Source organism: Aulonocara stuartgranti, assembly GCF_965226115.1.
Source record: "Aulonocara stuartgranti genome assembly, chromosome: 1".
Lineage (NCBI taxonomy): Eukaryota > Metazoa > Chordata > Actinopteri > Cichliformes > Cichlidae > Aulonocara > Aulonocara stuartgranti.
This window is the reverse complement of record NC_138939.1, coordinates 24,619,371-24,645,705: the sequence shown is the minus strand read 5'-3', so window position 1 is coordinate 24,645,705 and position 26,335 is coordinate 24,619,371. Positions and strand designations below refer to the sequence as shown.

General features: G+C 43.3%; 1 protein-coding gene across 1 annotated transcript in view; it reads left to right on the top strand.

Moving 5' to 3' along the window:
* The window catches only part of gpc5a (glypican 5a), a 156,529-nt gene that overhangs the window by 23,918 nt on the left and 106,276 nt on the right, over positions 1 to 26,335 (top strand). Inside the window, exons 3-6 of the mRNA XM_082539568.1 lie at positions 8,002 to 8,462; positions 8,559 to 8,792; positions 9,430 to 9,563; positions 9,720 to 9,845. Of these exons, the coding sequence (XP_082395694.1) occupies positions 8,002 to 8,462; positions 8,559 to 8,792; positions 9,430 to 9,563; positions 9,720 to 9,845 (955 nt within the window). The remainder of the gene's footprint in view (positions 1 to 8,001; positions 8,463 to 8,558; positions 8,793 to 9,429; positions 9,564 to 9,719; positions 9,846 to 26,335) is intronic.

Below are 26,335 nucleotides of genomic sequence, written 5' to 3'. Positions count from 1 at the left end.
TAAATTTAACCCTAACCCTTGTGCGTGTTTTTTATTTTGACAGCGAATGCACACCTGCGGACCACTTATGTGCAGCCCTGGTTATATAGCTCGTCATATTGCAGCCACAGAAATTATTTTGTCCATGAAACCATAAAGCTGCACTTTCTTTTTGCCTTATAGTCTGATTTGTCATAACTTCTCCGTTTTGTGGTAAGCTTTTCTTTGGCTGTCACTTCTTCACCCTGACCTGTCTTATTTGGCTCAGCAGAACTGAAATGCTTTTACACACGCACTCACATAAGCTCAGCGATTCTCTGCGCGATCAACCTCTCACATGTTTAAGCTGCGGGAGATTTCACTTGTCATGTTTGCATAGTAAGCTAACGATTAATAAGACGATGTCAGAGAAATTGGTGCACAAATTATCATCACTCACAGATCAGTGCTGTCGCTCTCTATACACAGTTCACGTGATTGCAAAGTGAAAGCAAAAAAACAAGCGCAAATTCAAACGCGACTTCAATATGTCACATATTGACAGTGGCTCACCGATGCCAATGACATAATTACCCAGCTACATTTCTGAAAGAATGCAAAAGCATTGACATATATTTTTCCTACAATAGCCCGACGGGCAGGGAAGAGATAGATTTTGGTAGCCCGACTGAAAAAATCGCTAGCTCCGGGACGTCGGGCTAGCGATATTGCAAGCCCTGTATCTGATTGAGGAATCACTCATCTTTGGAAAAGAGAGTTTATTACAGAGAGATGGCTCTTTCCAAAATAAAAGCTATACTATCCGCTTCTTCTGGGCTATATTCTCAGCAGCATAAGGAGAATCATGTGCTAACAGCTGTCTAAATGACTCGGCTAAAGTTAGTAGCATGCTTGTTGTTTTTGTCTTTGCACTAGGATGATGTCGGCGTAAATGTGCAGTCATATTCGTTGTGTTCCCACTAGTGCTTTCAGGTTAATCTCGTTGAAATGACCTTAGCGCCACAACACGGCAAATCTCCGTTAACGAGCTACCGCCGATCGCTCCGTGCATGGGGCTAGACGGCCAACACGTTAACGAGCTAACTGCGCTAACACACTAGTTCACACCAATGTAATTGAGCATTGCATGGCACATCCAACATACTGTTTTACTTTAGTCCATGACTCGCTTACCTTCAGGGTCATACGTCACATGAAAACCAAAATAATTCCAAACGCCAGATCTGAATGAGGGTGGGGGAGGTGCCCTGCACTCTTCCTTCTGACGATGCTGTCTGTGTTGAGCGCTCAGTGGATCTGCGCTCGACAGTGCAGCCTAGGCGGAGTAGTCGAACACAGATTCACTGAGCGCTCAACACAGACAGCATCGTCAGAAGGAAAATTGATAAAATAAATTACAAATGTTGTATTGTTCATACATATGCGTACCGAACCGAAAGCACTGTATCGAACGGTTCAATATCGATACGAATATCGTTGCACCCCTACTTATTTGTTGTCTGGTGTCTGTATTGAGAGTGTGCATGTTAGGATGCACGACTCACGACTGCAGAACCTTTCCTTTCCTTTCCTTTCCTTTCCAAATAAATCACATTTCTCTCCCCTTCCCCGTCTCTGTTTGAGAAAACCCTGAGCCAGAGCAAACCTCCGTAACACCTCAGAGCGGGTGACTGTTTTCAGTTTTAAACAATGCCCCCTTTATTGAAACTAAAGACAGAAGGAATAAGAAAACATCCCAGCGCTTTTCTTTCCTCCTGAGCCCCCCCCCCCGGGTCATCTGCGGGCCAAGGTGGTCGCACTGCTGGTGTTTACGGTGCTGCAGTTGCCAGATTGGCAATCCAGAAAGTCAAAACTTAGTCGGAGAAAGGTTTCAATAAGAGATACTTTATAATGGCTCAGCCAGATATGAACTCCAGGTACCACCATCATACAGACGCGCTTAAACATGCCCTAACGCATACAAAAGCACACAGACACACACATACATGAAAGGCTTTACTTGGTGGTTTGTAAATGGGAGCAGGCAGGTGCTCACTCACGCACACTGAATAACACTTTTGTGCTTCGTCTCAATCTCCTCGTAAATTGCAGCAGCGCTCCAGACTCATTTGCTGCACGTTTGCTCGTGTTTTGATGCAAAGTCTGATTTGTTTGCCTTACGGTATCTTTTTTTTTGTGACACTTCTCTGATCGTGTGTTTTTCTGAGCTGCCGGCTCGCTCATGTCCCAGCATATAAAAAATAGGTCTGGTTGTCAGTTACGTCCCCAGCAGAGACTTGGGAAGCTCTGTGCCGTGTGATAATGGCAGCATCCTTGTGTGGATGTTTGTCATGCCAGAAAAGCAAAAATAAGACTATTTTAAACTCTTATCAACCCCCCCGACGGTCCTGCAGTGAGTGGATTTTGGTGAGTAAGTACTTTAGGTGGGTAAAAGTGTGTGCAGTGGTGCGTCTTGCACAGATTAAAGGCAAGTTTTTTTACACTCTATATCCAGCAGCTTAAAAGTCCATTCATTCATTCATTCATTTTTTTAAGGATAACTCTGACTGAACCAGCTTTCAGTTTACAGCCTGAGAGGAAGCAGGTCACATGTTAAAATAGACCTAATTTATTACCAGGTCCATTTAAAGGAGTGTTCGAACACGTTTCTGGGTGATTTACATAAAGGCACACTAAAGTAACTTTTTGATTTTTAGGCTAAGTATTAAAAAAAGGGACATAATCAGGCAGAAGCATGTGGCAACACTGTTTTTATGGGCTTGCAATTTGTGATTTATTCCCCGGTAAATACAATGTTCTCCTTAATTGTGAGCATAAAGCAATCTTGAGTCCGTTCGACTCGACACGCCAGAATGTGTCAACAGATGCAATTAAATCCCATAAAGAGAAATAACTTCTTATTGGAAATGACTCATAAATAAATTGCAAACTGGGATGAACCATGAGCCGAAAATACACGTACATTTTTCCACACGCACACACAAGTTGTTGCCCGGTCTCCCTGTATGTCTTTATTGTTTTGTTTTTGTGTTGTGGTTATTGTGGTATCTCTGACACTGCCATCAGACTCCATCCTGGAACATCAAAGTGTGCTGGTGCTCTTTGTCATTCTCTAATATCCCACAGTGAAGGCGTAGTTTTCTGTTGACTGCACTGACTGTGCCACCCTAAAAGTCATTGACTTTCATTGTGTGTCTTTTGCTCTGGGATGAGCCGAGCGCACAGCACCAGTGACTCATCCTCTCTAGATGGAGAGTGGCCTTTTCTGCAGCCTATCAGATGTCACCGGGGCTCCTCTGTTGTGGTCACACAGCCGTTCACAGAAGATGAATCACATTAATAAAAGCCATCTTTGCATAGCTCTGCAGCTCAGCTGAGGTCAGCTGGTGGCATTTGAAGCTTTTTGAAACCTGAAAAAGTGGCGAGCTTCAAACAAAGTCGCCGATGTTGATGCGTTACGCCGCACATTGAGGAATGCGTCTCGAGTGTTGTGCATTTACTGAATCAACATGCCTCTGCTTATTCCGAGCGCGTGTGAAAGAGAGCCGCAGCTTTTTGGTCTATTGTCTGCTTTTAAAAGAGTCTCTGACTACAAAGGCTCGTCTTATTCCTCATCCTGCTGAGTGATCCTTTTCCTCAATGATGCGTCTGTGAATGCAAATATGCTTAGAAAGAAGTGGAGGCTTGTTGACTTTGTTGGTTTTGCAGTTTTGAATGGTTTGAAGGCCGCGCATCAGTATTTAAATTATTATGAGAGGATTTTTTTTCTTCTTGTCTGTCTGAGCCGCTCAACCTTTTCTGACCTTGATATTAAATAACGTCTAATTTGTAGAAAAATCCTGTGGTTGCAGTAGCTCAGGGTATGAGCTCAGTGGCAGTGGATTACTCACAGGTGAATGTGAGTGTATGTGAGCAAATCTGCCACTGGAGCTGTTTTTCCTTTATGTTTTGATATATCTGGATTAGCAATCACTTGGTGGGCAGTAGCTGGCGGGAGCATGCGGCACAGGTCAGTTTCGACAGGCTGTGCTGATCTCACAGATTCATATTTGAATAAAAAAATGTCTCCCTCTGGTGGAGAAGCAACCAATCAGCATCTTGTTATCAGTTTACTACATCTTCAACTTGTTGACCATGTACTTTTTTATGTATTACTGTAACAGCAGTATTGATTTACTGTCTTAGATGTGAACCCGATGCCTCATCTGCTTTTTTGCTATCACAATATCTGTGTTACTCCCTGACACAATCAGATGCACAGAGATGTAGGGAAAGGGAGACAACACGAGGGAGTGGAAGGAAAATGATTTTGTTTGGTTTCGCGTGAAGTGCCAGAGGCTCCGACCTCAAGTGTAACTCATCACTCTGTTAGCTACCCCTGTCACAGTTAACCAGATCATCCTACATTAAAGAAAATTAGAGAAGAACAGCAATTATGGAAGAAATGAGGGAAATGGGATCAAATTTAAAAGCCTTTTAGACATGGAGAAAGGCTCAGCTACGTAGGAATTCAACTGAGGGGCTTTTGTGATATAATAGCCAATATATCTGGATGATAGCTGCGGACCTTCGAGCTTTCAAACATGAAATGTTCATATATCAGTTTATTTACCATGCGAGCAGGCGAGGGAGGCATCTGTGCAGTTTGATGGGTGGCATGCTGTAATGGCTTGTAGTGCCTCCAAATGACGCACATGATACATTGAAAACTACACTTTTTTGTTTTACATTAGCTAACTTTTTTTTTCCCGTTCTTTTCCATTTGGCAGAATTTCACTCAAACTCTCATTCCCCAATTTTACATTTGAAGTTTATATATCGATGCAGTCTTTCACCCGAGCGTAAGCATTTGGCTACCCTTTCAGTAGCCCTGCGCCAGTCTGTCGCAGGGCTAACACACAAGGACAGACAACCATTCATACTCACATTCACTCGCACATTCACACCTAGTGGCAATTTGGATTATCCAATTAACCTATCCCCACAAGCTGCATGTCTTTGGGCGGTGGGAGGAAGCCGGAGTACCCGGAGGGAACCCACGCAAACACGGGGAGAACATGCAAACTCTGCACAGAAAGACCCCGGCCTGATGGTGGAATTGAACTCAGGACCTTCTTGCTGTGCGACAACAGTGCTAACCACCGTGCCACCGTGCTGCTTTTTATCTCTCACGTAATATTTTCCATAGCTGGTCAAACAAAGTTTTTTGCCCGTCTTACTTTTGCTGTGTGGTTGTGAGGCAGCATTTACACGTATATCAAGCTGCTGTAGTTACTTAAGAAGAGCAGACATTCATTAAAAGTCACTCCACAGTGATTTCAATCATGCTGCTTCAGCATCTCCTCCTCCCATCACCAGAAATGCAAACATGACTGGGAGGGTCACTGACAGCCAGAATACACACGGGCAGGACGGGCACGTTGTCTCATCCTCGGCTTTGTTTTTAACAGACAGAAACAAACCCTCTAAAGTTTCTATTAAAATGCTTTTATATGAAAATAGGCAATTAGAACATTTAAAGAAATATCATCCACACTGCACATCTATTAGTGCATTTTTATTTAGGCAGGATGGAAATAAAAGATTTGCAGCTCCACTGCAGAATACCGCATGTTTTGAATCGCCTGTGGGTTGGAGGATTTGACCTTTCATTAACCTAACCAACTATTGTGTTGTTATTTGCTTACTCATTTATCAGCTGTGCTGGGCCACGCAGCATCAACACTAACAACGTGGCTGAAGGGTGTTTCCCGCTGTCTTCTTTACTTCTTACATTTTCATTTACCTACAGTTACAAATGCCGTTCGATTTGCAGATGGCTGATATTGGCTTGCTTATGTGTTGGTAAGGCTCTAATTTTGCCTTAAACTAACCAAACAGCGGACATGAAAAGTCTAAAATGAAACTCCAGTTTTGTAAGATAGCCAGCTGGTTGCTGTCTTTGTCGTCCTGGGATTTTGCTTGTGGATTTCTCTCTTGCTCTGAAGCAGATGTGAGTGTTGACGGTTGAACCTCGATCTGCCACCAAGTCAAACCTTTTGCCCTCCTTTATTGATGAAACCATCGATCTCAGCAGTTTTAAACAGGCCCAAATATTAAAAGATGTACCTTCTTTTCATCCTCCGCATCACTTTCCTTCCATCTTTCCAGTTTTTCGCTCTCCTTATTATTTCTGTCCTCAGGCTTACCCAGAAGCCTGGCCGTCGGACAAGGGCTTCATGTGAGAGGCTCTGCTTCCCACTCACCATCTTCAATGAAAAATAACATGTCAGGCAGCTTTTGTGTCGGTGCTGTGAACTAGCAGAATTTGTGATCAGCTTTATTATTCAAGCCTTTTAAGTTCGCTTTAATGTACCTATGATGAGAGATTTCAGGGAACAGAGGGAGAAGAAAGCAGCGAGAGAGATAAAACAGAGACAAATTTGTTTACTCCACAGATATTCATTACGTGCTTTGACAGGTGGGATTCATTAACTCCATAATCTAACGTGGTAAACCCCCCCTCCCCGAAGCATGCACTATAATCCCCGTGGGACCCTTCATAACTCTGCCTGCTCTGCCTCACACACCTGAGGCAGTAAAAATCTCAAACTGTACTCTGTGAGCACATATTTCTTTCCGTTTCTCTGACAGTCTGCATGCGTGTCTGTTTCACACACACACACACACACACACACACACATGCATGCACAAACACACCTTACACTCCAACAGCTGCTGCTCTTGTCTGTGCCGTTTTTGTGTGTCTTTTTTACACGCTCTCTCCCTGTTTTTCATGTTGCTCTCTGACCAGAGCACTTGCTGTGTAGGAGGCGCGGCTTTCTTTTTCTCATTCACACACAAACACACATCTTTGAGTCTCGAGATCACAGAAGGCCTGTGATCACGCTCTTTTCCTGGTGACTCGGTGTTTAGTGCTGCCTCTTGAGATGGTGCGCCTGTAGGCATGCCAGATCCCTCTCTGTCCGCCCTGCAGTCGCCCTCACCAGGGGGCCTTCGGTCAATCTTTCTGCATCGGTGCGTATTATGCAGCATTGGACAGTCTAAGCTCACTCTCAGACTCTTGGCCCCCCCCTCTAGGTAGCTCCAGGCGTTCGCCCTTACTTTTGCCTCACAACTCATGACAAGCACATGATGTGAGAAAGGCCGTGGCTCAGGTATAAGCCGAGACAAAGGGATAAAGGCCAGCTTACTGCCCTTGTGAACCATGCCCTATTGTGCTAGGATTATTCCGTCTTGTAGGGAAAACGCAGAGGCGTTCTCACATCATGTTCAGGAAATCTTACGCTCACGTGCGACTTTTTACGTGTTCAGCCAGGAAAGAAGAAACAAAGAGTCAAACATGGTTTTAATTGGTCTTGGAATATACGTGCCTTTTGTGTGCAAGTTGGATAGATGCAATTTCCTTTTTCACAGAGGAATTGAATTAAATGAATTGAATCGCTTCACTGGTTAAACACTGCGTATGTACGGAAGCTCCACTCACATTATGTATCACAGCAGTCCCCACTTCAGTGTGTTCCAGTCTCTTTCTTTGCCATTTTTCTTTGTCAGCTCAACTTTTGATTAGAGAACAAATTGCTTCCCTGCACGTACTCCCCTCGCTCTTTCTGGAAAGACGCGGGGAGCTGCAGCCCCTGCTGGGAGCCCTAGAGACTCGTCTTCCTTTCTGTTTCTCTTGATTTGGTATTAATGGAAGCAGAAGTTCTATAAGAGTATTGTACTGTGTATGTAGCTCTGTTCATGCCAGAGCAGTTTTAGCCATTATTAGAAGCTCTGTTGGAGGATTTTTAGGCTTTTCCTTTTGAATATCCTGCTCTTGTTGGCTTTAACCCTTTTCTATATATTTGACATCCTCCTTAATGATGAGTTCTGACACCTCAGTATATGTCAATAAAGGCGTGACGATGACTGTTGCATAGCAGGTATCTTTCACATCTTTTACTCCTAGTGTAGAGTTCAAATTAAAGGTGCTGAAATATGAAGTTTTGAATTTTTTCTTTCTCCTGTTGTCTATCTCAGAGTCCTTCGAGGCCTTGTTGTGGCAGGCGGAGAATTACACCACCACCCTCTTCCAGGATTTGTACCACAGCATGGCTGATCAGGCTGCGGGTCCCGTGCGGGAACTCTTCACTGACATCAGCCTCTTCCTGCTGGGCTCTGAGTTCAGCGTCGATGAGTTAGTGCAGCGCTTCTTTGACGCGCTCTTCCCTCTGGTCTACGATCACCTCATCAGCCCGAGCCTCAGCGGCGTATCGCTGGGCCACGCCGAGTGCGTGAGGTCATTAAGCCGCAGCGTCAGACCGTTTGGCGGAGTGCCCGGTCACCTGGCCGATCAGATTGCTCGCTCCGGGGTCTCTGGGAAGCTTCTTCTTCAGGCGCTGCACCTGGGAATCGAAGTCATCAATACCACGGACCACTTACAGCTAAGCCGCGAGTGCAGACGGGCCCTGCTTAAGATGCACTACTGCCCTCATTGCCAGGTACGGATGGACCTCTCTGAAGCAAGCGTATCGATCTGAATTAATGAAACTTCTTTTATCGTCAGCACTGATCGCTCTGTAATTTTTGCTCCACAGGGCTTAACCCAGTCCAAGCCCTGCATGGGCTACTGCATCAACGTGATGCGAGGGTGTTTGGCGAGCATGGCAGAGATTGACATCCACTGGAGGGAGTTTGTACGCTCGCTGGAGGGCCTGTCAGCAAGGATGCATGGACCTCAGGATTTGGAGCAAGTGCTTCTGGGAATTCACAGGCTCGTTCGTGATGCTGTCAGGCATGCTCAGGAAAATGGACCGCGGCTCTCGGCACAGGTTTAGATCATGACGAATGATTTAATGTTGTTTGAGATGAGTAGAGTTCAAACTGTGCTGAGGTTCTGCAGGAGGTAAAACTGGTGTCCACTGTAGATCTGTTAATGTCTGAGATTAAGAGGAGATTAATAAGGAATTTGAAAAAGTCTTGAAGGTATTATTTAGGTTTAATAGGATAAATTACCTTTAATAAATTAAATAACTCCTCACAGGTACATCAGTGTTTGTTTGGTCAGAAATTGCAAATCCTTCAATATTATGAGAACATCTTTAGAGGCACTTTTTTTCTTTTGACGTGTAGCTCAATTCAGGCAGCTTTTGCTGGGAACTGGAAGCCCCGGGGTGCTTGCTTCTGAGCACATCAACTTTGCAGAACTAATTGAGGCACCACAGCTCCATCTAGTGGTCAACTAAAGCTGCTGCTGCTCAACAACCCTGCACATACAGTAGATTCAAAAATTGGACATGATAGGCTTGGCTGCACTAATGGCTTCAGTATAAACATGTGCCACTCACCTCTTTAAATTAAGGCCAATTTGTTATGCGCCAGAACAGTTTAACGAGCGAATTCTTTAAATGCTTGTTTCTCCCTCAGTGTTTAGAGTGTTTAATTTCTGTCTGTTTCATCGGGTTATAGGTTTACAAACTGTGTGGCCCACCAAGCAGGAAGCCTGCTCAGTCGGTCAGCATCCAGCACAGCAGCAGCAGAGAATCCATCCCTCTTAAAGCGTCTGTCAGAGCGCCGGGAGGCTCACTCGCTAACAGGAGAAAGTAAGTGGGAGGAAGATGTCAGATATGTGGAGAAATGGTGCCATTCTACTTCTTCTTCGTCTTTTTTAAATGGTTTTTATGCACAATTAAAATGCACAACGCTTTATTGAACAAGTTAATTAGCTGCGCACTTCCATGTGGCTGCTGCTTTTGCAGGGATTTTCTAAGCAGTCTGCGTCTGTACCTCACTTACTACGGCGGCCTGGCTGATCAGCTGTGTGCGAGCGACCTCGCATCCAATGACGCGCTGTCCTGCTGGAACGGAACAGAAATCGTTAAAAGGTTTGTTTTAAAGATGTAAATGATGCATACAGACGGGGTGACACATTAGATAAGACGTTTTTTTTGTAAGCCTCTGAAATTAATTTAGAGGGATCAAGGGTGTTTTTGGAGAGATAATCATCAAAATTTGATGTGATATTCAGGTGTTTCTTTTAATTTGTCTCCCATCTGTAGTTTATTTAGCCAGCGGGCATGCTGTCAGAATCCGTCACTGATAATTTTATCGTTTAATTTCTGACATCATGCTGATGGAGACACGCCAACACTCAGTGATACAAAAGGATTCATCAAATTCATATTAGAAATGGTACTGCAGGTATTTTCAAATGCCTAAAAGATGCATGTGAATTGAAAAACAGTTTTGTTTTTGGTTGATAGGCTTACTTAAAGAAAACTGCTAACAGCAGTTTGGAAGGAAGTGACACTTTTTGATGTGATGTTTTAGCTTCACTCTGCAGATTCATGCACGTGCACGGTTTGACTCGAGGAGGCTGCTTTGACATTCGTCTGCTAGAAGTTTCTTTGCAATCTTCTTGCTAGTATGTTAGTCTCACCCAGCTGAGACCAACATACCTACATGCAGGCGCTATCTGTGATGTCTCAGCTAAACTTGAAGCCACACGTGCAATCTAACATGACACCCTGGGTGGAGAATTCTGCCTGCAAGGAAGACTAACTGTTAAATGAACTGACAAGAATAAAACAATAATGTAGTTCAAAGATTTGGTTGCTTTAAAAAAAAAACCCTTTAAGGTTGTCTTCTTGTGCATCTCTTTACTGCTCTCTTTAAATTTGTCCTTTTATGACTTTATGACACTTACAAGTCTGGATTTCAGCATGGACTTCAAACGTTTACAGAGACCAAACATTGATCTCTTTCAAACTGTCATATTTCAAACTTTCAAACTTTCATATGAACAGTTGTTCTCACTGATGACAGCTGGGCCTCTAGCTACAACACAGAGCCCAAACATTAGTCTACGGTTGAAGAATCTGCAGTGTCTGAGCCCAAAAGCGATCCACGAGTTCAGTGGCGGCTGTGGCTCAGGAGGTAGAGCGGGTCGCCCACCAACTGGAAGGTCGGTAGATCCCTGCAGTCTGCCTGTCACCGTATCTGAGTTTCCCCCGGTGCGAGTGTGTGTGTGCAAATGTTAGACCAAGCGCTGAGACACAGGAAAAAGTGCTTGTATGAATGTGTGTGTGATTGCTCAGTATACCCGTCCCTTTACTTGCTCTTCCAGAAACGTTCCCAAAATTCAGATTGAAGAGTCACTGTTTTGAGAGACTGGAGGGAATTTTGTGTGCATCAAAGAGGCTCGAGTGTAAAAGGACTGAAGCGGACTTTGAGGTAATGATTTGAAAATATCAGCTGTGGATGGAAAGATAAACTTATCTCCCCGATTGATTTAAATTTGCCCAAATAAGGTTCTTAAACTGTTTAAAACGACGGATGCAATATTGTTGAAACATGAAGTATAATCCCATTTTACATGAGGTCAAAGGTTTCCTTCTTTCCTGTCATGAATAGGCTGTTTGTGCACCATCTGACCCTGCTCGTATATATTGCCCCCTACAAACACCATGACACCACTGTAGAATTAATCTATTAGCTGTTACTGCCCGCACACATAGATCTTGGATATGAATGGTTGTGAGCTGGAGCAGACAACCTGGCCTCTTTCACGGTATCCGTCAGTGGCCTTGTCTCCATTACATCACAGCTCTCGATCTTACCCGTGCTGTCATCACTCAAGGACCCCTTCATATATTCTCAGTCTGCGGTTGTTCCTCTTAACTGTCAGCTGCTGTCAGGGCTGCTGAAACGACAGGTGGGCCTGTATTTCAAGCCACAGTGAGGTTGGAGTTGCCAGTTCAGGTTAGACGGTCTATTGTAAAGGATGACAGCTGTGTTGATATTGTTTCGCGGCGCCGTGTGAAGGTAAGAGGGAAGGAGCGGGGGAAAAGGACGTTCGCAGCAAACGGAGAGATTCAGAGTTCTTAAGAAAGTAGCTCAGTGCTGCTTATCAGAAGTGGCATTACTATGGAGACGGAGTATCAAGGTTAAGTTTCATTCTGCTGTCGACAATTTACTCTTTTCATCTTCTGCTATTTTTTGCCTTAACACCTCGGGTTTCCATCGCAATGGAGTGCAGCCATCTCTGAGAATAGAGATGTTTCTTAACCCTTTACAGCCGATCGGAGCGGGCACGCTCTGTTTTGCGTAACTATTTTTAAATCCCGGTAGCTCTGCAACCAAGTAAGCTAGCGCAATAATTTTTTTTGCATATGAAACTGGAGGAGTTGTACTTACATCTTATGCCATCAGCTTGTCCTAGGTCACAGTTTCCTTCCACATATAGCTTTGCAAAAACTGCATAAAAATCACTTGCAGCAACAAAAACATGATATTCCAGAAACACGCTTCGCCGATCCATCAGCTGTTTGTAACACTTCCTGCGTCCATCAGCACGAACTATCACATGACCGCATGACCTGCCCGAAACCGGAAGTGACGTCATTTTGCGGAAATGTAGTTTTTTACGATCGGGGCCTTATGAGCTTGTGTTTTACTTGTTATGTGTTTTAAAAAGTTATGTTTGACTTTATGACTTTCTGTGTCGTTTCTGGGATGCTTAAGACTCATATTGCACTGCTGGAAATAGTTTATTTTGATGCATATGCTGTTATTTTGCAAATTTGCACTATAATATTTATTTTCGTTTTTCCTGCAGTATATAAAAATTGGTGTATTTCAAAAATAAAACTATGAAGACACTCAAAATAAATTTCCTGTGGTGGGAAACTAGTTTGTGTAACTTTTTTGTATTTACAGTTTTGAGGGATAAGCCTCTTAAATTTCTCTAACTAGAAATATATGTTAAAAAAACAAAAACGATTTTCAATTTTTTTGTAGTTTATTGCACTTTTTTGCAATTTATGTAATTACTATGCACCTAATGCAGACATATTATTAAAGTTTGGGCTATAATGGTTGTATTGATGTATAGCAACTTGAAATGCTCCCAAAAATGGCTCCACAGCATGTAAAAATATAATATAAGCTCTGGCGAACTTGGTTCTATGGTAGGTCTTAAAGGGTTAAGTGCCGGAGAAAGAGGCAGGCCAGCAGGCTGCAGCCTGTCTATCATGTCTGGCAGCAGCCGCTGGGAAATGCTTATGGTCTGTGGGCGTTCCTCTGCAGTTTAACCCTCCTTTCTTTCTTCCACTTTCACGCTAACACGTATTGATAGGGAGTCCTTCACCTCAGGTTCACTCACAGCTTCACTTCATTTTGATTTTGCCATTACTGCAAAAGCAGAAGGATTGAGAGACATTAAGAATCGGGGGAGACCGGGCTCCGAGGAGACCATCGAGCGAAGTCCCTGCAGCTTAGCAGCCTTCCTGCAGATCTGCAATCTTGTGCTGCTTTCTATTAGCCTAGAACCATAGATGAGTGGCTGGGAGTCAACACAAGCTGAGACAAAAGCAATAAATAACCTCCTGCCTACGGGTCATAACCCAACATCCACTGAGAGAGAGGGGAATAAAACTCACTGCTGGCTGGTGGCTGATTTACAGAAGCTTATCGAGGCCTCTGAGACCTTAAACGATTAGTGCAGTTGGTGCGCGTGTGTGTGTGTTCGTGTGCGCGTGTTACGTGTCTGAAACTGTACGTTGGATTGTGCACGGATGCCTTTTATAACAGCTCTTTGTGTGTGCTGGCACAGATTGTTTTATGGTCTTAAAGGAGGACTAAGGCAACCAAAGCTTTGTCGTTTTTAATAAAAAGGCTGAGCACAAAAAACATGACACAGGAGCCTGAGATTTAAGAGAGATTTAATGCATGTCCTCATCACGGTCCCTGGTAAACAAAGAGATAAAGAACAATCAGATAAGATCATAAAAGAAAAAACACAAGCCGCTTTTATCTCATGTCGATGACGTGGCCTTGCTTCAAGGGGGAATTAGTTCTCCCATTCTTTCTCTGTCTCCCGGTTTGTCGCTCATGCTGGGAGGGAAAGAAATCGCAAGAGGAATTAATCTGTGTTATAGATAATAAACAGATTTTTTCTCTTCTTCTTTTGGTGACAGCTAAGTTCACCTGTTATAACCCCACGGCGAGGCTCTGTGTGGAACAGAAGCAATGTGTTAGCCGTGGATGTGTAAATAAGATAAGATAAGATAAGATAACTCTTTATTGTCATTGCACAGTCATACATAGTACAGTAGTACAATGAAATTGGAAAAACTGTCCTACGTCGGCACTACATATAACACAACACGACACGATATGACACATCACAACGTAACAAACAACACAACACAGTATATTAACTTAGTATAAAAAAGAAGAATAAGTGTATGTGTATTGCACACTGTTATTATTGCACATTAATTATTATTGCACCTTGTTATAAATATAAATATTATTGTTATCGTTTTAAACATTGTTACCTCCCCCTAAAAAGTCCAGGGAGGTATCCAGTCAGGTCAGCTATTTACATTGATCAGGGCTATTGCCCTGTTGTAAAAGCTGTCCTTGAGTCTATTTGTTCGGGACCTCAGCAGCCTGAACCTCCTGCCAGACGGCAGCAGCTTAAACACCCGGTGTCCTGGGTGTGTACCGTCCCGTAGGATGCTGCGTGCCCTCTTGAGACAGCGAGTGCTGTACAGGTCCTTCAGGGAGGGAAGAGGATGTCCAATGATTTTTTGGGCCATGTTGATGACCCTCTGGAGTGCCTTTCTGTGTGCTGTGGTGCAGCTGGAGAACCACACACCGATGCAATATGTCAGCACACTTTCAATGGAGCAGCGGTAGAAGACGGTCAGCAGCTCCTTCTTCAGGTCCATTTTTCTGAGGATTCTCAGAAAGTGGAGACACTGTTGGGCCTTCTTTAAGACCGCAGAGGTGTTAGAGCTCCATTGGAGGTCTGTGTCTATGTGCACACCCAGAAACTTGAAACTGGAGACCCTTTCCACGCACTCCCCGTTGATGCTGACAGGCTGCAGCTCGGACTTCCTCCTTCTGAAGTCAACTACCAGTTCTTTTGTTTTGGTGGTATTGAGGTCCAGGTTGTTGTCTGCACACCAATCTGACAGCCTCTGAACTTCAGCTCTGTATGCAGTCTCATCTCCCCCTGAGATGAGCCCCACCACAGTGGTATCATCTGCAAACTTGATGACTGTGTTGTCTGGGTGGGAACTAACACAGTCATGTGTGTACAGAGTGTACAGTAGGGGACTCAGTACACAGCCTTGTGGAGAGCCGGTGTTGAGGCTGAGGGCTGAGGAAAGATGAGGCCCCACTCTAACTCTCTGTACACAGTCTGAGAGGAAGTCTCTGATCCAGCGGCAGGTGGTGGAAGGAAGTCCAATTTCCAGCAGTTTATCTATTAGTCTGTCCGGGAGTATCGTATTGAAAGCAGAGCTAAAGTCAACAAAGAGCAGCCTGGTGTAACGGCCCTGCACTTCCAGGTGAGAGATGGTGGTGTGGAGCGTTGTAGCAATGGCATCTTCAGTTGATCTGTTAGCTCTGTATGCAAACTGGAGCGGGTCGAGTGTGGGTGGCAGGCAGGACATGATGTGACGTCGGACCAGTTTCTCAAAGCACTTCATTATAACAGGTGTTAGAGCAACTGGTCGGTAGTCGTTGAGGCTGCTAATGTTAGTACGCTTTGGCAGTGGGACAATTGTGGCTGACTTTAGGCACGGCGGGATGCAGGACTGGGACAGTGAAGTGTTGAAGATCTTAGTGAAGACCCCAGCCAGCTGGTCTGCACACTCTTTTAGGACCTTTGCGGTTACCCCATCTGGTCCGGTGGCCTTCCTGGGGTTCACTGCCCTCAGTGTGCGCCTCACCTCATATTCCTGCACTATGAGGCTTGGGCTGCTGCTGTCCGATGTTTTTGCTGCTGCTGCCTCTGGTCCCTTCACCTCAAATATGACAAGAATAAGAAAAACTTATTCAATTTACAATCCCTGCAGAGCAGTCAGCCTCGTAATTTGCTGCTTTGATCTGTAATAACATGTTCTCATGCAAGCTGTCTCTTAACTGGCGTTGAATGCTTTGTAGTCTTTATTGTTCAGGTTTAAAGCAGAATTTTGACCATTTTTCGGTCAGCTGCTGTTCAACCTCTTTAAATGTTAAGGTTTTATGCTTCAAGATATTATCATGACAAAAGTCCGGTCCTTAAAATGAGGTCATTACAACCTCAGATGAACTTGAACTGGATATATTATACTGTGTTGTTTTGTAAAAATTAAGCCCCAATGCAGAAGCAGCGTGTGAACATAATGCAAGAGTACAATGATTCCAACCACATCAGCAAATCTACAACAGGATCAGTTAAAGTAAAGAATCAGCGTGCTGCTGTGGTCAAAGTCTAGATCTCAATCTGATTTAAATGTTGAAGAGGAGAGCTGAGCCTCAATGCAAACCTGAACTTGAAGAGAATTTCAGAATTTCTTCATAACAATGTGAGAGACTGAAAACAGTTACTTCAGGTTGTTACTACAAAAGCTGGTTCTACAGGATCCTGAATCATGAGCTTTTCTCAGCTTCTGGATTTTGTAAATAGACGAATCCTTATGGAACACCCTCCACTCAGTTTGAGCACTAGTAGTGCTTTTTCATTCACGCACACACTTTCATACATTGCGTTTATCTAACATTTACATTAATTCGCACTCTGATGGGCACACTGGGGACAAATCTGGACTCAGCATCTTGTTCAAGGATACTTCGACACATGGACTGGTAGAAGGCCCGCTCTACCACCTGAGCCACAGCCACCTCTGAATAAAAAGAGCGTAGTATGTCATGTGTTGTTGTTCATCACAGCTTTAATGACCTAACATTAATATAGCCTGGATAATCTTTTAAAATGTCCTGATATGTAAAACCTCAGAGCCGACGGGGGTGTACTTTCTTTTACTGTGCCTGTATTTATAAGGCTCTTTTCTTTTCTTTTCTTTTCTTTTCTTTTCTTTCAAGTCCTGTTTTCAAGCACTAGTCCTCAGCTGGTGCTCTTTTACCTCCATTTATTTGAGGCAAATGTTAAGATATCTGCTGTTCCATTAACCACCGCAGAGGCAGTTTAAGGATTTTAAGTGGTTTCACAACCATGTAAAATGCAGAGTTTGAACTTATTAATGTTAATTTCAAAGCTGATCGTGGTCAGTACTGAGTACTCGTGTAATAAAGTAGTATTGACTGCTCAGTACTCATCAGCCTGTTGATTGGCATCATGGCTCAGGTGCTCCCATCGCTATGTAGTAAATACTTTCCCATTCTTACAATTCCTACCAGCGGATGAAAACAACCAGCTGTTATACCAGTGCTAGAAAGCCTCAACAAGTACCAGAGTGTGATATTTTATTCATGATTACCTCCTCCGGCGTAGGCTCGCTTTAATTCCTCCCCACCTGCAGTCTTTCTCACTGCTGCCAACACACACCAGGTGTTTAGCTGCGTGTTTATATTTTCAAAGTGCTTTTTTCTAATTGAGTACAACATTTTTTTTATTTTTTTTTTGGTATTTTTACGGTAATAAGGCAACTGACCTTGCATGCTGTTGGAGTTTAACATGTAGTGATGAGTACAGCGGGATGAATGCCACAGTGTGTAACAAAAAGATGCTTGAAGACAGGCGGGCAGATTTCAGCGTGGCCTTTCATTTAATAGGGCACCTTTTATGCTGGAGTGGCTGTCTGAGTGCTAACCTTTGACCTTTGCCGTGTCTTTGCTGCCCGGTTAATCCTGAAGAGGTTAATCACATGGTAATAAGAGCCCTGGAGTTGTAGCCCTGGAGTCTTCAATGTGTGCTCTGTGAGCAGAGGAACCGACTGATTCTTTATGTGAAGGTCCTCGCTGCTCACTTCAGTTTTCCTCCTTTATCGTTTGCTTATAATTTTGGCTCATTTTCACATCTATTTCCCAACTAGATGTGAAGCTCAGGTGATTTTTGCCCTGGCTTAGATGAAATGACAGCATTTAAGCTCTGCTAATGGGAATCCACTGAAGAAGCATCAAGAGCTTAGTTTATCCCAGCCTGCTCAGGGAACGCAGCTCATTTGAGGATTGTCTCAGCCTCAGTGCAAAATTCCCATGAGGGGACAACATACGCCGAATATTAAAATATGGGAGCACTGTCCAACTTCTTCAGCAATGACTGCTGGTGACCCTTAATCCCATGCTGCATGTGTCTCTGAGCAATGCTTTTTTCCCTCCCTTTTATATCAGAATCAAAGTCGCGGTTATATCATAGAAATCACCAAGTGGAGCAAAATCTGATGGAATCATTTGATGTTTGTGTTAATCTCTAACATCTAACGAGCAGCCTCGCTGGAAACCTGCCGGCTGGTCTGCTGACTTAGCCTTTGGTGCCAGCGGCCAGGTTTCCAGGGGCTTCCTGTGCTCGCAGCAGATATCTGTGACTAAGACATCCTCTTACATTTGTTGTTTACAAAATCACCAAAATTAAAAAAACAGCTATTAAGCTATTTTTTATCACATCATGATTTTGAGACTTAATTTTTGGGAAATGCAATCTCTCCTTTCCTTCCACATGGACTGTATGATCAGTAGAACTTGGACTAAAGAAGTCAAATGGGAAACCAGAGAGCTCTGGGTACCCTTGACCTTTTCACCCCTCAGCTGTAAAAGGCTGATGGGGTATTGTTGTCACCCAGCCGGGTAGGTGGGGTGGAGACCCAAGTTTATTGATGTGTTAGCTCGAAAACAAGGCGATGTTGCAGGATTTTTGAAATTCATACCACGGGGGCATCTACTAAAAATCGCAAATGAATTTGAATCTCAGTTACCTCAACCTCAGGGTCAGAGGTCAAGTTTTCTGAAAATCTTGTGAATTCAATATCTCAAGAAGTACATCATCTAGGATTTCCATCTTGATGCTATAGGTGCAGCTACTTAAAAACTTGGCTGAGTTCAAATCCCAGTGACCTTGAGCTCAAGGTCAAAGGTCAGGTTTTCTGAAAATCTCAGGAACAAAATCACTCGGGAACAAGGTGATGTAGGATTTTGAAAGTCATAACACAGGTGCACCTGCTTAAGATCTCAGAAGACATTGAATTCCCAGGTCAAAGATCAATCAGCTAAATTTTCAAAGTTATACCATAGGCCCATCTACTAGGAGGTATTGTTTTATTATATTTTTTATTATAATTATACCCTAATGTTATCGAGATGCACTTAGAGAATCCACTTTTCACCATCTCTGACAAGCTACTTTCCAAAGTCTCAGTTAACTTAATTTAAATGTCTTTTATTAAAAGTTTTGAAACTGTTTTCCCTCATAAGTTCAGTACCAACTAAACTGTCTAAATATTTTGCTGTATAGCCTAGAAAACATGAAATGCTTCTCTATTGCTGCTTCAGGGTTGTGTCTGCTTTAGATGGCTTTGATCAATCGTGTGAATCAATTTCAAGAAAAAAAAAGAAAGCTGCAACTTCTGCCCATTTCCTCATGTTGTGTTTTGATAAAGTCGCAAGAGTAAATACTTGCAACTGTTATTTATTTTGCATAAAACAGGTCTGTGTCGAGCCCTCCAACAAAACACAAGATTTGAAAATAATTACCTTATGCCAAAGTCATTCTACATGTGCATGTATTAAAGAGCTCTCCAGCTGTGCAGCCTCAAATAAACATGATACCACAGCTGGCTCTTTGTTCAGTGCACACACTACGCCCGCTCTTCATCCATTAATAAACCTGCCGGCGAAGCAGTCGTGTCACATTCAGCTGTCACCACAGTTGTAAATCCAAACCTTTCAGCTTCAGGCCTGCTTTTTTTTTTTTTTTAAAGGTAGTTCTGCCTCGCTTTGGCCAGTAGGTGGAGCTCCCACTTTGGGTTCCAGACCCATGCCAAAGAAAAGACCATGCCAGGTTGCTGATCACTCCTCTGCTCCTCAGTTCTGATGATGTATGCCGTAGAACGGCGGTTTTTATCCATGTTGTCCCTGACAGTGACAGACAGAAAACAAAATTTAAATGATAAACAGACACGCTGCAGAACATCGAGTCTCAGCGCCTCCTCCGTTCGTTTGCAGCGATGGACTGACCTAATTTTGAACAGGAAGGAATAACCTTTTAAACATGCGCTGTCAAATATATTATGCATAGCTGTCCTCTTAGTCACTTTCATGCAAGTAAGAGAACTGCTTCCCTTCAAACCTTGGATTAAAAAACAAAAAACCCCAAACATCCTGACTCACCAGTACCTCAGAAGCTACCAACAGACTGTGAAGCTGTATTAGTGTCTTGTGTTAGGCTCAAATTTAGCAACAAACATGAATTCACATCTTACCCATCTTTCCCAAAGTTAAAACACGGGAGAAGGACGGAGATGGGCGGGCTTGATTGGACGGTTTTGATTAGGGCAGAGAGGGAGAGTGGGAGAAAGCTGAGAAGCAGAGGAAGAGGAGAGGGGACGTTCTTGAAAAGCTCCTCTGTGCGACAGCTGGCTGCTGCAGATAACCACAAAACCACTGGAGCACTTGAGGTCTGGGTGCTGCATGGCTAGAGTTCCACTCCAACATGACCTTATATCCTGCCTGGGTTTAGACGCGGGGGCTCGGTCAGAGTACCACATCCTGACGATTATCCCAAGTGACAGAATCAAGAACTCTGTCTGGCTGCCTAAATTGAGTTCATAAGTCCCTCTTGTATCCTTGTGAGTGTGTGTGTGTGTGTGTCTGCTTTACCCTCCCTGTTCTCGAATTATGCATGATTGCTCTGAACAGATAAATTTTTCAATCCAGCCTCCTGGAAAAGAGATTTCATTTATTTGTGCTCAGATATTATCAGTGATGTTGCTACAGTAACTGCCAGTGAGACCACCGCGCCAAAGAAACTGTAAATTTATAGTTGACTGGCGGCAGGTGGCGCATGTTGTATGTGCGCGCGTGTTTGCGTGTCCCTTTCATTTTTCAGCAACTCTGCTTCCATTTGCCTCTCATGCACTGATTCCCCCCTCCCCTGCCACCAGACGTTGGACGCCTGCCTCCAGCATCTGGAGCAGATTGCGGCCCTGCAGCATGCCAGGTAGCAGGACATTAACAGCCAAGGCCTCATTGTCCACTGATGAGCTGTCAGAGCGCACACCCTCAACCCTCGCGCGATCTCTCGGCCTCCTCCGCCCACCGTCGAGCAAACGCAGAGTCGGTCCCCGCGGAGCGCTCTTCCTCTTTAGCTCAGGTATAAATCACAGGCCGCTGAAAAACAGGGAACATAGAGTTGGTAGGAAAAAAAAGTGAAGTTAATGCTCGTAAAACAGGAGCAGCGGTGAGAGAAGCCCTGCCTTTGATCTATTTGTTTAGTCGTAAAAGAATGTTATAAAGAGCTGGAGAGGCTGACGGAGAAGTCCTGCCTCGTGATTTAATCGCAAGGACACAGCAATATTGTTTTGATAACAAAAGCTGTTATCACAGCTCATAGCGGGGAATAGTTGTGAAAATCAGACCAGTAAACAATTTAATAGAGCTATTTCAGCAGTGGACATTGACAATAAACCTCCCGATATTTCTGTGTTTGTTTCATGTGCAGAGAGCTGTGTGTGTTTTTTATTCTGTCACTGAGATGGTCGTATTGTCGATTGAATGCATGACAAAAAAGCCTAATGGTGAGTTCGGCACTTTCAGCAGTGGCTCTGAGCATGTCTGCACAAGAATTAGACGTGTTTGCTGCCTTATCACGGGGGCCTCGTTTCATATTTACTTCATGGCGGTTCGTGGACGATGTCCATGTTGAGTTTCTGCTCCAGAAGAGACTTAATTTTCTCTCTCGCAGGGTTGTGGCTGGAAACAAAAGACTCTCATATCTCTGTATCATTGTCTTGGTTTATCTCTGGGCTGCAGGCTTTTGACGGTGCATGTGCTACCTTCTGTTCCTTTGATTTCCTTCTCATTTGTTAACTAAACATGCATCCCATTTACTGCCACAAAGTGAAAAATGTAGTAGTCATTAAGTATTCATTACCTGTGCAATTTGTTTCTTCTTTATGCTCTTTTAGCTGGGAGAATATTCTGACTGCGTGGGTCGCTCTCATTTGCAATATTGACATTTTTAGAATGGAGCCCTTTTTTTTCTCCCCCCATTATTTTATTTATTTTTTTTTTTCAAAGTTACAGTCAGTAATTTAGCCTCATATCTTTCAGGTATTCTTCAAAAGGCAAATCCAGCTGTATCATTTCCTTATCATAGAAGTAAAAAAATAAATAAAATAACAGCAGGGCAGTCTTTGGAGGTCGTTTTTCTGCCTTTATCAGGGAGCTTGTACCCACAGAAGACTCAGCACCTCTTTATAAGCGGAAACCTCCCTCTTAGCTCCTGACCTAAGCTGAAAGCTGGGTGTGAATACGCTCTCATTAATCTCACCTCCTGCAGTAAAAGGTCTGAGTCTGGAGGCTACCTGAAAATTAATCTAAATAGCTCTTTCATTTCTCTGACGTAAACACAAATGTCTCCAGCAACAATGTGGCACACTGCGGGATGCCCTGAGACCAGACTTTGCTCTCTTATCATCGTCCCTGTAATGTTGTCCTGCAGTTTCTATGGAAACCAAGCCCGGCCTTATTAAAAAAAAAAAAAAAGTTTCACCTTCTCTGAGTCTGCCCTTTACCTGACAGCCAAGATAAACGAGCAGGGTCCTGGGAGGAAGGCAACACAAACATGCATCTCTGCTCAGTGGCCCGTGCTCATTGGCTCTCTGCTGGAAGCCCTTATTTACCTTAATGCTGGGAGGAGGTGAGAGTGGGGGAGGCTCGAGATGTAGTCTGTGCGTGTGTGTGCGAGTGTGTGTGTGCGTGCACGCACTCGCCTTGTGATTACTCACAATACCTCCCATCGACAACCTTGAACCACGCAGCAATGAAAAGAAGAAAAAGAAGCAAACAACTCTTTCTGGCCCCCATAATGCACACGGGCCCGATGATGTCACATGTCACCTTCAACTAATGAAGGTGATGATGGCATGCATGAGCGCCGCATACGTTCACCATCTGCTCGGTTCCACCACGCTGGAGCTGCTCCCCACAATGCTGCAGAGAGGAGTCGAGGCACGTCTGTACCACAGTGTCCCTCGACCGCCGCCTGCATCCAGATGACTCTGCTGCGAGTTTAATCATACCTTCACACCCCAAAGCTACAAAAGTGACAAGTCTCTGAGGCCACTTTTTTTAATATATCACCTGAACTGTCAGGAGGAGTCGGCTGATATGATAGTGGTCACCAGTGGAAAAATCCCTGCAACTTTTCAGTAAAGTCGCCTGCTAGTAGAGCTAATTGAATCGAATTAATATCGATGCATTAATCACCCTGGCTGCTTAATTGTTATGGATTGGTCAAAAGTTTTGTTTTCTGTTTTGTTTTTTAGTTGAGAAGCATGCCAAAAGTCAGGGGTCATGTGAAAGATATAAATTATGAAAATAAGTTGGAAATGATGCTCTGTCAGACAGATGAACCCCTGAAATGCACCATGAAAGGAGTGCATGTGTTTTAAATCATCCTCCCTGGAGTTTTATTTTATTTTTTTCCTAAACAAAGTCCTAAAGTTTTAAGGATTTATTTAATGAGAAGTGTTTTTAAAAGCAGTCCATTTCATGTAAAAAATACCAGCATATTTGCTGGCGTGAAATGCATGTGAACTGTAACTGGATCTGATAAAGGAAGCTGCTTTGGGCTCGCTGCAGCAGGTAGCTCTGCATATTTGATCTGGCAGATTTTTATGCTGGATGCGTTTCCTGATGGAACCCCCCGAGGGATTTCTGTCTCCTCCTGGGATCTAACGGTGGATCTTTGGTTTGTTAAGAAGATGTGTAAACCGCTACACTATGTTGTCATAGCACGCAGTGGTTATTTTTATATGTCATACTCATTTAAACAAATATATTTACTTAAAAACAGTATAATAACACACTTCAGCTGAATTCAAAGAACTGATATGTGTGATGAAAAATTATTTAAATGATTAGATGAATATAGTAATTTTCCCTGTTGAGGAGTCTAATGAAATGAATCCATTGTTTTTCGGACAAAGACAATTTTTGTAGTTTTGCTTCCTTCAAATTAAATGATGAAGATGTGAATGTAGCTTTAATTTGAGACGTTTAAGACATTAACTGTTTAGCTGTGTCTGTGCAGAGTCCCCTGTTTTTACAGGTTCAAACTTAGGTGATTTTAGATGTAAGGATTGTTTTTTATACTTGGATGAGATTCATTTACAGTCAGTGCTTGTCTGAGCCTGTGGACATCACCAAATGCTGTTTGCTTCTTTAAGAAGCAGCCTTTAACACAGATACCTCCTACTTGCTTGTGGGTCTCTGCGTTCAGGTTTGTGTTCAGTAACTGAAAGGCATGCTCTGCTGACTTGGCCATTGAAGAATTCCCCATTTCTTTAGCTCATGAAACTCTTGGCTCACTTTTGCAGTTTGCTTTGGGTCATTTTCCATTTGTACTATGAACCTCTAGCATTTCTAGCATTTGGCTGAATCTGAGCAGAAGGTAAAACCCTGTACCCTTCACAGTTCATCCTGCTGCTTCTAGCAGCGCTCACATCATCAATAAACACTAGTGACCAGGTTCCACTGATAGCTACACATGCTCATGACATAACGCTGCCTCCATGATGTTTGACAGGTAATGTGTTATGTTTCAGATCATGCTCTTCATACTTTATCCTTTCCATCGTTCTGGTACAAGTTCATCTTGGTTTCATCCATGCAAACTCTCTTTAAGATGTTTTCCGGAAAAGTCGAACTTGGCCTTTCTGTTCCTGAGTGTATCCAGTGTAACCTTTGTGTTTCTACTCTTGACCAGACCTTGACAATGATACCTGCCTCCTCGAGAGTGTTCTTGGCTTGGTTAGATGTTGTGAAGCTATTTTTCTTAACCGTGGAAATAGATTGTTAGGAGCTCTCTGGTTTGTCAGACTTGCCCTGACATCTCCTTGGGCCTCAGTTTTAAAATTATAGTGAAAGCTCTAAAATTCAGCACTTAATTTTTTTGTCATGAAATAAGAATGAACAAGTCTCGCTTTTCCACGAAACTGCTGTCAGTCAATTGCCTAAGTGCTTTTGAGCCCCTGAGAAAGGGGGACTGTACAAAACAGAGGGCTGTAATTTATAAAAACCTCTTGAATTAATTTTGAAAATCTGCACTTGGATCAAATCTTGATTGTTCAATTTAAAATTCTCTGTGGTTTTGTGCAGAGGTGAAACTACAAAAAAACCCATAAAATAAAGAATATTACAGATTTTGATTTGTGATACTCTGCTTCTGTTAGCAACCAAAAAAATAAAGAAATCAGTTCTGTTAGACTTTCTGTTAGATATGCTTTTTTAAATGTCACATATTTATCCTGTTTGTACACACAACATTAGAGCTGAAATATATTTTTTCTTCTGTTAATCATTACTTAAATACATTCTTGATCAAAAGTGGCAAAAACATCGACAGCAAAAAAGATCATTTTGGGTTTTGCTTCTTTGATGCTCATGAAAGTCTCACGTAATGTGACTAATAACACATTTCAAAGTGACAAATTACAAATGACCGAGTCGTCTGTCTCTTTGGGAACACCAGTGCATGGTCACTCCAGCATTCCTTAAAACTGAAACGTCTGATCACGTGTTTTACAAACTGTTGCAGGAGATCTTTGCCTTCGTTTCTCTCCCTAACATTATTTTGTCAAAGTTAGAATCACCCCCTCTGTTAATTACACCGCAAAGACAAAGGCGTTTTGTTGTGGCCGCAGGTTATGAACGTTTTGATTGACAGGTGCTTGACTCCAGCTGCTGGGTGGAGTGTAAAAAGGTGAGTGTAGGTGACTGTAGATGATCTTTAGATAACATCAGATGGCCTTTGAGAGCAGCTGAAATCAGTCTCCATGGGGCTACTCTCCTGCTCTTGTCATGTCTTGACACTTTTTTCTTCCCGCCCTCTCTCCTTTCTATCTTCCCCTCCCTCTTTCTCTCTCTCTGTGTCTGCTGAGTGGAGTTTCTGCGAGTTGGCAGCCTGTATCTGATCCTGAGGTAATTTACTGGTAGCGATAAGGAAGTGGTGCGCACAGTCTTTCGTTATAGTCCTTTCTGACAAGGCAATCTGAAGCCCATCGAGGCTAAATTGGAGGAAAATTTCGACTCCATGTAGAAGGGAAACATGCAAGGTTATTATTATACAAATCTAGTAAACTGAGATTGAGTGGGCAAACAATCACCGGAGGCTGCTGGTTTAATTTTTTTAAGATGTGCTGATTTATTTGGATTTTGGTGTGGAAATAATAACAGATAATAGTTGCAGTGTGTAAAGTGAAGGGTACAGAGGTCTAATTTGTCATTTGTTAATGAGTTGGTGGAGGCGCTGACTTCAAATGAACGCTTATTTGCCCCGCTTGGATTGTCCACCTGATCCTGATGTGTTTTCGTTGTTGACTTTACAGCACATTTTGTGAGAAAGTCACAGAGACTTTGACTC